Below are 14825 nucleotides of genomic sequence, written 5' to 3'. Positions count from 1 at the left end.
CACATTTTGTGTCTCACACCTTGCTACTTGACTCTAGAACGGGTATTTGTTTAGAGTAGTAGACATGTGCTGTCCCGGACACTCAGCAACTACTGGTTGACTCTTTTATGGTATGTTATCAGTGGGGATACCCTGACTACTGACTACTCTTCAGTGAGACACCGCCATAAGAAAAGATATAATATACTTATTTCCATGGGAGACAAACACGTACCGTAGACTCCCAAATTACACGTGCTCATCACATGGGCATGTTATATTAAAAGGAAGTCACCTTTAATGTAATGTCATGTAGAAAGGACGTGAAGCAAAGTAAAACCTATTATTTTGACATGTCTGCCTTCTGCTGCTAGCCCATAAAGGTCCAAATCCAACTAAGTGCATGCATTCTCACCTTTATTTAATCTTAGTACTTATTCGAAACTTTAAACATTTATCTCATTTTTTTGGTTCATCATTTCGTCTTGTTTGGTAATGTTAAAATATCATAATAGATATTTTGCCCAACTCATCATTTACATAATTGGATTCCCTATCCCACAGCAGGCTGTCGACATTAGACGTTTTCATAAACAAGCTTTAAAATAAATTTGAATTCTCCGACACATTTTAAAAATATTGACATGATTATAATGTTCCGCCCGCTGCTTCCGAACAGCTGTAAAATCTGAAATAAATCTAAATAAATTAACTATTTAATATACTCTCTCATGCGTGCACGATTTATCTTATGTAGTATGAATGCAATTGAAAATCTTCACCTGCTTGGTCAATTGTATTGTTAGCTTGATCTACTAAATCTTGATGCTTAAAACTATATCATAAACATGCATACTGAATATTTGTCCATTTTACGTCATATTAAAGTGGAATTATCTACGTATTTAAACAATTGGGACTAATGAAGCTTCTCCTTCAACACTTTGGTCGGTCGGGGGTATAATTAGTGTTTGTCCCCGAACGCTGTCTTCTCTTGTGATTCATCTTGTTTTCACATGATAGTTTGCACCAGGTTGTTCATCGAGACATGTCGAATTTAATTATTAAATAGAGCATCCAAGCTCAAACACACTGAAAATAGCACTTTCGTCTACATTCTTTTTCTTTTAAATGTTATTTAATTAACCATTCATAATAAATGTCTTGCCAGGACTTTACTTATCATGTAGTATTGATTGGTAATTCATGTTACGATGAATTGCCATTGGTTCTTGTAACTCGTCGTACGTTGAATCTTCATTGATTCAACTCAAATTTGAATAATATTTTTGACTATAAATATAATATGAGTGGGCAGAAGGCAGTACCTATACAAGTTTATTATCCTTATCAATCTAGGAAAAATAATATATAGTGTTATAATTTTATATTGTATATGATTTATTTTCCAACTGATGACTCCCGTTGTTTGTTTGGTAATTCACTTGATAATCAGTCTGTCTCATGTGCAAACTCTTGCATAATATGGTTTAGAATGTCTTAAGTTAATAGTATTTACAATTACACAAAAATGTGATATAGACATAGATTTTATCAAAGCTAGATAAGAAGATACAGTCAATTAAATAGTAACAATGCACCAAATTAATGACCGTTTACTGTCTCACTTTTAAGAAAATAAATACGTAGATTATTCATTACCTTATTTCATTTCTCCTTTGTGAAATGGACGGCAGTCTTTTGTCGTCAACGAACTGGAAAAGAGCATGTTTAAAGCTGGGATATTAGGTCGAATACATTTTATACAAAATGAGTCAGGAGCCTATTTGGAATGGATTTGCATCTATGCGCAACAAAACTGCCTTTATAAGCCTATTTCTGCAGTTGCACTATGTTAGTATATAAATGCCTTTTGTCGGGTCCTCATACATGCAGATGTTGTATTAGAGAAATATCCTAAGCTGTCGTTATCCCTTAACGCAGAAAATTGTGTTAGCAAACATTTCGGTGACTTTTAAGAGACATTTCATTTAACATGTGAGCAGACCGTCTGTATAGCATTGAGGGTATTTGACTGGAGCGTTCAGTTCTATTCGCGCGCTGCTAATAGCCTATGTGTAAGTGAAACACTCTAACATCTCTCTACACTATTCGCGTAGCTACGCATTCATGTTTTCCGGTTTTACCTGAGATAATCTGCCGACGGTATTTAAATCGCTACATGTTTATCTGGACTTTGTGAACAGTTTACTGTTTACCTAGACGGTAAAACCTGTACATAAAGACATCAGCTACATGTGGATGGAACGAGAGCATCCAAATAATTCTTTTTAGTGTATATAACAACGTTACCACTCAGAAGCACCTGTCTCAGGTTCATCTTCAATTTCCTACCTTCATACTTGGATATTGAATTAAGTGATTCAATCTTTGTTTGAAAAGTGATACTATCTTTTCGAGGAATTGATTTCCCATATCTGGGATATGATGGATTAGAATGATGCCTGAAGAAGTGTAACTGATTTTCCTCTTAGTGGATTTCAGAAACAGTCCCGCATAATGAAAATACAAAGGTAAGATAATGCTTATATTTTGATTGTTATGTGCATATGTTATTGTGTTTACAATTAAGACACCTTTTCTTTACAAAAGACATACTTTTGAAACATGTCATTTAGAGATATTGTGGCCGATGATATGCTGAATTTCAACAAATTTTGCTAAAAATGTATATAAATTACTATACGTGCATACATATTTTTTTTAATCTAAACTTTTCTTTATGTATTGGAAACACATGAACATAATGTGCTCTTTAATACATTTGTATTGTTATTTTTTTTCTAAGTTTTGACCAAAACTAAATGTAGTTTTTTCAATATAATATGACATGGTGTTACATCTTCAAGTATGGGTCGTTCGAACTATATATGACAAATGACGCTTATTAAGATTAACTTTGTTGCAAAACTGCTTTTTGATGAAGCATTTCATCAGTTAAATAGGAGTAAACAACATATTTATAACACCTTTGATAATTTATATAACCTACGTTTATTGTTCTTCGTGTCATTCAATCAATTTATTTTCATTTCATTGTGATATAACAGTGTTTATGACCCAACAACCATTTACCGAAATTGCCGACAAACCTTGGTCTGAAACCGGTGCCAAGAAGTTAATGATCTTTGAAATAAGCGAGTATTTCCCCTGTATAGTTACCTGGATACGGTTCTCCTCCTAGAACATCCTGAACCACTTACCACTGAAATAAACAAATGACAGAAGTTCTTTGAATTACCTGACAGAGAAATAAAACAAAAGTTATGTCAGCCAGGCTGCTTATCTATAGTATCTGCGCAATACACTTAAAGACCAAATAAACATTAGCGAAGCTCTGGCTTAACATATCTACAGATGCACAATGTATTTATAGCACAGGCAGCATTTCGATTAACATGCATTGTAGTAGATATGTGTTTTAGAAGTTTAGGATTGTAATGGTTTCATATATGTTTCTATATAATGTAATTCATTTTGTTACGTATTTCATTGACTTAGTAATGCTTTTCAAATCCAAATGATTCTGGCACTTTTTTAATTGTAAAGCAGGTTACGATCGATATATCAGATAAAACTACCCTTCTAATTAAAACTACTTTCACTTGACAAATCATATTGATATGTTGATCTAATATTCCATTGTCATTATTTCACGTCATATCGTATATTTTAGGGGTCGCAAGAGTCAAATGGTTAATTACATATAATGATATATTACTAAAAGCCCTTCACTCCTGGGATGTGAGTTTGAATCCCACGTGAAGCAGTTCACTGGTACATTGACCTTTTGTCTCGATGGGCTCTCTCCAGGTACTCCGGCCTTCCGTCACCTCCTTAACATGACACGTCCCTTGATAACACTGGCTGTTAATAGGACGATTTACGAATCAAACCAATCAAACGAATTCATCCGAATATATTAGTAGCATATTATAGATCATTTTGATTTGACCACCCTTTTGTACATTTTACTGTGGTACCGACGAAATTCCATTCCCTAACATTTAGAAATGATAAAGACAAGGAGTTTACGGCGGGATCTCACCAATCATCATCGATTAAACACTTATTTTTCTTTCTAACTTTTCTCTTTTTTGACTTTGTAACGTACGCAGGCTGCCTTGCATAGTATGTACGGCGATCGTAGATGCCAGCTTTATAATGTCTTATACAAAACAGTGATGATTTAAACAGAATGTATTAGTACTGTTCTTCATTTTGGCTGCGTTTACGGTATTGCCAACTGCATTAATTCTACCGTGTGCGCAGTAAAAATGAAGGACAATCCTTAAAAAAATAAAAAATAAAAAATAAAATAAAAATGGTAGCCTTGATATTAGATGAGACCCTGTTTGACAAAGTTGGATATTGAAAAAAAAGATGGAATTTGAATAGAAGTTTCAGAAGAGTTTCACGCGTAGGACAAAATTTGATAATATACATTTTAATGATATGACTGCCATACAAATGACGACACGGTTATGGACCCTATTCGCCAAATATGCCACGATACCGTCGTATTAATGATCTTTTACTTGATGCATATCATTGAAACTTTTTGAAGATTTTGATATTTACTGAATTCTCAAAATTCGACGTTCATACCACAACGGCTTTGGAATGCTTCTTCAATGAGGCAACACTGTGAAATATTCCATTGGTTCATTTTACCATGAAGTATAGCATGATAATATCTCTTAAACACAAATGACGAAAGAAGACAATATGAGATTAATAGTGCTCTATCCGGTATTCGAACTCACGATTTACGGCACCCAATTGCCTGGCTAAACACCCCTAAGACTTGCACCACTATCTATGTCACTTGTGTTTCTGAGATATTATTCAGATATTAGACCTATCACTTGCGAATGGCGCTAAAGAACAACCCAAAACAACTGTTTGTACATGCCAAGCGTACCACAATGTATACCTTTCTACTGTTTAGTGTATATCCAACATTCAGACTGATATCTGACGAGTATATGATTGGGCACAGGTGTCATCATCTGCTGTAACCGAATCACAGTATCATGTACAATGTATAGGTAAGTTACATTAAATGATTACACTCACTTGGTCTTGATGTGCCGTTGGTCTCATTTTACGGAAAACAATCATTTCTGATCAGAGACAAGTGTTACTATTAATTTTCTTAATGTACTATAACGGATGTGCCTGTGTCTATTTCTATCCCAAGCACCTATAATCATCATCATCATAACCTTACGATACATATTACTAAATATATAGGTATACCTTGATGTAGTATTCCTGATTAATCTCGTTTAATACAGGGTCGTTGGAATGTGTCCTAATTATCACTTAACATATGTTAATTACGGACCTAGTTGTTAAAAAAGGATGCAGGCTAATCAGTGTTTAACGCAAATTTACAGAATCTCTTTAACATTAAACAAAATGTACTCATTCACTTATCAAGCCATTCAGCTTATCATCTTTTTAGCAACTACACCCTGATATATGAATAAGATCTGTACTACGTATTGTTATTTGTCTAGCTCATGTGTCTATGTTCATAACTAAACTGTATTGCTTCATGAGTGGTTGTTTTAGCGCATTTTGCACGGTAACAGTTCTATCTGAAAATTGATAAAGTTTAACTTACCTACATAGACTAACAATTGATTCCATAAAAATACAATCTAATTACAATTAGACTTATAATTCCGCTTCACTACGATGCTCTACGATTCTCTCCAATACAAGGTAGAACGATGAAGTCTAATTTTAATAAAATTGTATAAATTGTATCTGATTGTAATCTATATCGCCGATATGTGTGACCAGTAAATGGTAACCCCTAACATTAGTGCTAAACACAACTAGTTAAAGGTGATTAGCTAGTCGTAAATGTCAATCACTTTCAAATTGGTAGTTGTGGCAAGAGAAGTGGCCAGCGTCAAAGTTATAGTTACAATGCTTTTCTTTGATTCAACCGTCATACCGTATTGAAAGAGAGTGGGGTATAGCCAACAGGATGTGAGATTACTTTAATAGTCATATGACAATAAAGATGAAGATAGCGTTGCTTTATTTACGGAGAGTTCTCAGCAAGGTGCTTGCTAAAGTTGATGGCTATTCGACAATGGTGATGACGATACATTATTGGTGATTCATGTTTCAAACTTGTTTTGTTGCGATATGCAATAATGTCTGGATATTATCTTTTGTGTATGTTATTATTAGTATTCCACTCAATCCTTACACTGCTTTATACATGTATCAAATTACAACAATGAATGTTTATATCTAGTCTTACTGAATCTAAATTGCTACTTACAAATTTGAAAACTTGTTATTCTTAGCAAAACAAATTTATTGCAAGGTCAGCATTTTTGGATGAAAATGATATTCAAACACTTTTTAATATACCTAGCTTCAGTCTGAAAATTTACAAAATATGATTGTTGTCGGCTTAAAATTTAAACAATAACGTGTACACTAAATGGACTTTCATTATCGAGATCTATTAATTCAGAGTATCTATTATATTAATTACTCGAACAATGTAATCATAGTGTTTGTATCGCAATAAAAAGCAAAATATAGTACTTTGAGCATTAGAAGGTAGAATCAAGTATTTTGAGCGATAGAAAGTTAACTGATCATTGTATCATGAGCAATAGAAAGTAAAATATTGTATTTTGAACATTGTCGCTTATTTACTGTTATAGATGATCGTTTTTAAAAATTTTAAGTTTTACATTTACGCTTGCTTTTTCAAAAACGCTCTTCTGTAGCTTAAACCCTGCATATCAAATTATCAATGTGATAAGAAGCACAAATACTTATTATTATTCCTTTAATGGTGGTCTTCTCAAGAAATTTAAGGATTTTGTAATTTCTAATACAAAGCTTATGCCTTTCGTTTGATCGATGTTTAGTTTTTTAGTTTCAATTTTGATTTACACATTATCAACGCTTTACCTTTGTCTAGGAAAGCGTAATGACGAATTCTATATTTTAATCCTAGCCAGCTTTACTACCCATAACTATTCCTGTGACTGAACTATACTTGTGCATTTGTGACAGGTTTGTTATTAGTTGTCGACATTGCTCGGGTATTATCAAAACAATGGAAGTCATTAAGTTGAACTTGTGGATGTCATCGCGAAAGAAAGTTATAAAACAGTTTGGAGAATGTCTTCTTTGGCAGGAATGAGTCGCAATTATGAATATCTTGTAATTCGAGATTCGAGATACCTGGTGTGACATGTTCGACTCATGTTTATGAAGTATAGAGGAGTAGAAATGTAATATGGAAAATTATTAAACGAGTTCAATAAATTTATATGACACGATTCCTTAGAAATGTTTTTGATATGTTATGAATATTCAATAATATATATATCGATATGGTAAATGCTACTTGTTTTGAAAGCAGATATAATAATAAGCATGATCTTCATTCATTATATTTCAGTATTTCATAAAAAGTAAGATGGTTGGACAAAATCTGACCTGATCGCACTGTCGATGGGTGTAACGTTAGAAAAAGAAAGATTTTTTTTATTGAAGAAAGAAATACGAACCATTTATTATTGCCAACTCCATTGCATATAAATAAAACAGTACAAATCAAGTAAAAGGAAATTCACACTGACGCAATAGACGTTTCCGAGCTTCTCGAAATTTAACTGTTTTAAATTCCAAACACGCATCCATACAAGTGATATGTTATCATGTATAAAACGATTGGACGATATCAATTGCGCAAAGTGATGGATGGAAATGTTTAAGTAATATCAGTATCTTCAAATTAACCTTAAACTGACATGCCGGAACGGAATGTTACCATTATATATCATCATGTTGCAACCTCCGAGCTTGCGCTTACGCAGGTGCTTTATTTTTCTATTTTCATCAAAGCTTCTAAATGCAGGTTATCTTTGGTAGATCGTTACCAGAGAATCAAAACGGAGCATTTGACTTAGATAAAATCTCTTTACTAAATTGGTTGGACGTAATTTTGAAACCTTAAGATGATTATTTTTCTCAATATGCCAGCCATCCTCAAAGATATCTGGTAACAATATCTGATTAATGAGCATTATTTTATCCTCGAAAGATATTAAAAAATGCATTGAACAAAGTTTACAACATGTTAACCGATTTACCAAACGTATAGTCAAATAGCCCATTAAGCGGCGGTTGCACATTAAAGTTTAATTCACTGTAAAGCAAAATGGGAAAAAATGCAGCAACAAATTACCACTATGTCCATAAAATTTTAAAATTAACTGCAAAAAAACTTGATTTAGGATTTGAACAACAGGTATTTACTTTGCGGCATTAGACGCAGTATGTAACCAAAACGTGTTCAACAAAATTATCGCTTACATGCATCTCAATTAGAACGTGATAGTATCTGGACACAGACCTGTGAGACGGTCTAAGAAGAGTACTTAAGATTTTAGTCTCGCCCTTGGCAATCTTATAAATGTGACCCCCTGTTCACAGTCTGGTAATTAGAGGTAATTAGGGACTGTTCATTACCGATAAACAGACGTAAGGAGTATCGGGATAGTGTGGGGTGGCGGTGTCCCGTGTCATACTGACTAGAATTCCTGGTAAAAAAATACAGAACAATAACAAATCAACATTACGGTGACCTCTAGGGTGACCTTGACAAGGTAGGCGTTGTACTTTAAAAAGTAATTTGGTGGCCGAATAAGTGTAGGAGCGCGAGCGATTAGACGTCTGGTCTGTCGAGCACGTGCCTAACTGCCACTGTTAGAAATGTTCACGTAATTAGGTTTTGAACGTTCGAATTAGGGGAAATGTGTTTTTTTTTCTTTTCAGGATTTCGTTAGGTTGAAAACATACGAAAATAAGAAAACAATCATTCAAAACATTTTCTATCCCTTATAGTGTCAACATAATAATTTTCCTAACAGTATTTTGGTATTGTACGATTTTAACCTTTTTAGTCAATGTATAATCTGGTTTGTGTTTATATAGAACACTGATGTTATGTTTTAAGCAATTACTTATTGTTGGGAATAATTTCTCCCATTCGGTAAACTTTAGTAAAACGTTTTGATATGGATCAACAAAATCGTTTAGATTCCGGACTTTTGATACTTTATTCAGAACTTACTTGTAGTTATAGATTTCAGGCCGAACATTGTAGTGTCAGTTATCATTGCTCGTGCAGCATCGTTACCATTCCCCTGTTTTGTTATCGTTACCGATGTATTTTACTATAAAACTTCCTTTGATAGCATCAGATACATTATAAAATTAGAGCCACAGTTCCACGCTTTGGGTCTGATTATGTATAAGCATATCTAATTTTGTTCTAGTTTTCCTACTGCACTTACAACTTGTGTATGCTATAATGACTGGAATGTTTCCGATAACAAGTGCCAGAAAATAGTACAGGTCACGTAACAGGGTAAGTGGTGAGATTAGGGTTATAGATGAACACCTCGCCCTCATCAGGTGTTGACTCTAACACAGTTGTTCTGCCAATTGGATGGAAGGGCGTAAAGAGCTGCATGTGTATGGAGATGTTCCGTACTCTAACTAAATTTAATTATGATTATATACACGGCAATTTCACATAAAGATTTAATAAATGAACTAAAGGTAGGGAATGTTCTTTTACTTGTGTAGTATGCACGCAGAGGGATATCGAAAATAACCTATGAAAAAATATGATGAAATAACAGGTATACTCTCTGCGCTATTGAATAGACGGTCACCGTTTTGTATTAAAGTGGTGTATTAATAATTAAGCTTTTAGTATTGGTATCGCTACAAAAAAAATAAGAAAACAATCGTTCAAAAGCGCATGGAGGCTCATAACTAAAACGCCATTATCCAAACCTCAGTTTCCAAGGTCAATACCCGATTTTGCCCTTTTCAGTATCTCTTCGGGCTGTAATCGTCTTTGAGTTGGCATCAACTTGTGACCAGTGTGGGTATTTTGCGGATTTTTCTTCAGGATAAAGTTTAATTGAGTTATCATTGTCATATATCACAATGTATCATAGGGTTACGTATTTGCATCGACTAAAGTCAAACATATTGAACATGATGTTCATGAGGAATCAAATTGTCACTTATAAGAATCACCAGGCATGTGCATTTTGCCATCCGGGAATATATAGACCTCTTCTGGTATTAACTATACATAAAAACGTTCAGATTGATTTTCTGTATGTTGATAAGGAGATGATTGGAATATGTTAATAAGGACGGTTGAACAGCGTTAAGATATTTACGTGGAATGCAACCTTCCGTAGACCTTAGCGTACCATTGAGTACTGCCTAGTGGGACTGACGTGATCGGCTGCCAATTAGTACTCACACCTTTACATCCCTGCCAAGGTGGATAAACGTGCAGCACTGCTAACGTTACATATATCGGTCAATTACTCAGTAAATCGGTTTGTATAGACACTATTGGCTCTGTAGGTATTTTACTATCATTATTTTACAACAGATAAGGTGACTCGGACGTCATTTTGCTCTGTCGGTCCGCTGAGGAATGGTATTTAGAGAAACGTTATAGCGTAGGTCTTCGAGTGTTGTTGGCTAAGGCACTTCGATGTTACCTTGTTAGAGAAAAACCTCTTCGGATATGAATTAGCATTGCTGCGTATATTGCATTCTTGTACAAGGGTTATGCTAAGGTTACTAAAGGGTGAACTGTACACTATCATTGAATTGTCTTGAGATACACGTCATTTCAGACCAAGGTCAATCGATATTAAATTAAGATAACCTATGTCAGCATAATACAAAGGATATTGAAATAATTTGGGGTCTTCCCTTTTTTTTGGGGTCCAAGGAGTAAATCATTCGTAAAAGGTTAAAAATCGTATTTAAGTTCCAATATATTCATGACTTAGTGCGCCATTTAACAACCGTTTAATGAATCTTAACTAAACAGAAATCAAATATTGTATTCGATATCAACAGAAAAGATGGACAAACCCATCAAAACAAGAGGTGCCTGTTATGTCAGTCTTGTTGATTTGACACTATTTCCGCCTCAAAGTCCAGAGGAAGAATTTTACTGATGAAGTATTAAGGATATCTCAACCCTCGTGAAAGCTTTTAGCCGCAAAGCTTCGGCTTGAGATATTCCTGTCCACTTTACAGATCCATGTTGGAGTCATTTACCATTACACAGATAATGACACCTAGTTTCGCAAACTTTTGCCTTTAATAAAATTACAATTTAACTTAATTTGAATATGAACTCTTTTAGTATGAAAACTTGATGTAATTTGAAATGATTTATTCGAAATTATTCTAATTTCTTTTTTTATATGTATATATCTGTATGATTACAAAAGATCATACTGAAGATTAAGGTCAAGCTATTTACTAAACAAAGTGCTGACCATGTGCTGTAGAATTTAAATAAAACAATTGAATATATCATCAGATTACAAAGGATGACATCTGTTCATGGTATACGAGTAACGAGCTTTTAAGCTACTTATAAATGAGTGTAATATATTACGTACAACACTGTATAAGTAAGTCTATATATAATGATTGACATGATCTACTAATATATACTATTTTATTTATACCTGAAACGTTCGCGTCACTCTGGCGAAATTGTAATAGAAATATATTGATATAAAACAAATGGTATTAAGTAGATGTCTTAGTTACCGGGATAACATATTATCTTTGCAAAATATAAAATGTAACATAATTTACACGTTAGGTACCATGATAACAGATGTCGGTAGGCAGACTAGATATTTTCATTTTATTGTTAGTGTTTGCATATCTCATTGCCTACATACCACAAAACAACTCACTTAACATATAGTGCCTAGTTGTCCTTCGGTTTCTTTGCCTTCATTACCCTCTCACGTTCGTTTTGTCAGAGTATGTATTCACTTCAATGGACAAAGACAATGGGGACGCCATACACATGTATCAACGGACAAACTATAGTACCTATTGTTATCTTATATAACAATGTACAAGTTAACAATCGCATATGACCGTCTCAATGAGCTATACAGTTATCATTATCCTGTAGTTTTACATGCTCATGACGCTTGTCTGAAACTTCTTGAAGTCTCGTTATGTATACGGTACTAACAATTAGCATCAAACAGTGACATCATTGAAGTACTTAGACCTGTTAGATAGATACATCTTCCTGATGCTTCTTACGACTCTTAGAGTACATGTCAGTACGTGTCGTAGCAAAACATAACAGCATACTGTAATTCAATTCAATTTCGCGCCGACTATACTTCCCGTTTTTACGCCCAAAGGAAATTTCACGGCTAATATTTTCGCGATCTAGAGTCATATATTTATGTTCTGCTCCATCTGTGTTTGACAAGTTTTGGCGGCGATACATATCCATGATATTCATTCGCCCATATATGCGAGAATTAATTGCTTTATAGTATTATCCATAACCAACTTATGTTTGTGTCCAATTAATATTCGCGTATTTCACGGACAATAGAAAATCGCGAAAAGTATCGCCGCGAAATTGTTTCAAAGACAAGTAGCCAAATGAAGGATCGCAAGAGCCCAGAACGCAAAAATAAATCGCCATGAATAAATTCGAAATTAAGTCGACACAAAAATCAGTTAGCTTACAGTATCCTATTTGTGTTTATATGTATACGGTGTGAAATGAATACATATGTTTGTGACTTGACATGGAAGTTCGAACTCTGCAAAGAAGAAGAATATATTTTGTCTGAATGATATTCACGTTGTGTATTGATGACAAGTGTTACGACCATGAACTGTTGTAAAGAGTGTAGAAGAGATTTCGTCGTTGTGGTCCTTGTGTTGTTCACTTCAAGCTGGATTATTTTCACGTTATACACGTCATAACATATTTACATCGTATTTTTATCGTTTAAACTTACATTACTTTACCAGCTCAATGAAATATTAGCGTGAACTCTTAATTGCAGACATGTCTTGAAGCTTAACAGAGAATAACAATTTTCGCCAAAAACTATAAAACTTACTAACATCTGTAGTTTCGACTGGCCCAGTACTCGTGCTATATCTTCTAAACCCATCTGGGGAAGTTTGTTCTTATCTTGATTCTAAATACTCGGAATCTTTCATGACACAGCTAAATCGCAGGCATAGCCGAACGTAGAACGGTATACTGTATGACAATAGCGTGGCTTGTTGACGTGACTGTTTGCTTTATAAACCAATAAATGTACAAATTTTGAGGAAGCCTACACATGAGCCTTGCCGACTTTCAGTTCTACTATGATAAGGTTAAAGATAATGTTCCTTTTTCACCATGTTCAGTTTTGTTATAATGGTGATTTATATAATACATGTACATGTCCATCCATAAGTCGTTGATGTAGAAGAATGTTATCACTCATATCATTAATGACTTAAGAAAGTGCACGTAGTGATGTTGCTGTTTAGAAATCTGATATGTGTGATTTAGATGCATTTTACAACACAGTAACATAGTATACACAAACTAACAACAAAAGTAATAAAAACATAATAATGTATGTACGAAATAAAACAGGGTTGTAATTAAGTAATCAGCTGATATTTCATCACTGTCCACGGGACCTGGTCATATACCGGTATTCATGTATGCTTGTATAGATATAAAAAGTTAAACAAAACTTTGCATGGGGGGGGGGTAATTTCGTTAAATATGGGAAATCACACATAAACGCGAAATGAAATGACTCGCTATTTTTAAACATTATTTTACATAGCACACTTAGTTATGTCAATGGTTCTTACATTGGCTACAAACGTGAATCGAACCCTGCAAATAAGTTTTAATCAGTAAATGTACATTTCTTACATCCTCGAAAATCTAACAACTCTTCGGTATTAAAAATCAATCGATTTCTTATTCCAATGGCTATTTCCAGTTGAATGATAAATACGATGGTCATGTTGGCTTTCTGTATACCAACGTCAAGTTAACTATACGTTTCAGTGAGTAAAACGAATACTGTATATATGCAAAACTAAACGGATAATTATGCAAGACATTTATGTTATAATTGAAAGCAGATTTAACACCATGCAGGCATGGTTAAAGGCTCTTAAATCACAGAAAACAATACCAGATTTCGCTTTAAGATAACTCCGTCTTTAAGGTTTTTGCATATGCATTCTGTATGCTCAGTAATGGCGATGTATACAAGTAATTTTAGTTTTCAAAAATATGAAAAAAGAGCGTCTGTTTTGAATAAAACATAAATCATAAGATAATGTTATCACAGACCGAAGACTCAATGAGGATACTATCTTCAGCTTTTTCTTCACTTAGTGAATGGCGTATAATTGATGTTTATAGGTTGTTAGGAAATCCTTACAGAATATCATTTGAGAAAATGTCGGGTGTATGACAGTAAACCTGAAGGTGTTTACAATTACACACCGGAAGGTATTAACATCACACCGACTATTAATACAGCATGAAAGGAAAGATGACGGGCTTTCTTGTCAAGTCTGACATATGTACACTGATAATCACATCTACCTTTAGTATATTTCAATATTGTCCCATCCAAGCGTGTCCATTCTGTCTAGCATTATGTCACAGTTAGTGAAGTTGATGTTCAAAACCTGTTTTAGAACAGGTACATCTATCAGGGTAGCTTAATAAGTAAAGTTTATTTTCTATAAAATAGATAATGAAAGTTATTTGAGGAGGCATTTACTCCCACATTTAAGGTGGTTAAGTAATAACGAAGCTTACTATTGCTTTTAAATTTCTATATTTTTACTGCAACTAATTGTTCATATCGTACGGTTTTTGTACTTGACAAATTCAATAATGAAGGAGGTAT

General features: G+C 34.0%; 1 protein-coding gene across 1 annotated transcript in view; it reads left to right on the top strand.

Annotated features, from left to right (window-relative positions):
* The first annotated feature begins 1851 nt into the window (after nt 1-1851).
* Nucleotides 1852-14825, top strand: part of LOC138333253 (thrombospondin type-1 domain-containing protein 4-like) — a 47720-nt gene continuing 34746 nt past the window's right edge. Inside the window, exon 1 of the mRNA XM_069281515.1 lies at nt 1852-2513. Within this exon, the coding sequence (XP_069137616.1) occupies nt 2500-2513 (14 nt within the window). The 5' untranslated portion in view covers nt 1852-2499. The remainder of the gene's footprint in view (nt 2514-14825) is intronic.

Source organism: Argopecten irradians, chromosome 10 (genome assembly GCF_041381155.1).
Source record: "Argopecten irradians isolate NY chromosome 10, Ai_NY, whole genome shotgun sequence".
Taxonomy (NCBI): domain Eukaryota; kingdom Metazoa; phylum Mollusca; class Bivalvia; order Pectinida; family Pectinidae; genus Argopecten; species Argopecten irradians.
Note: the sequence above shows the minus strand (reverse complement) of the source record. Positions and strands in the feature narration are given on the sequence as shown.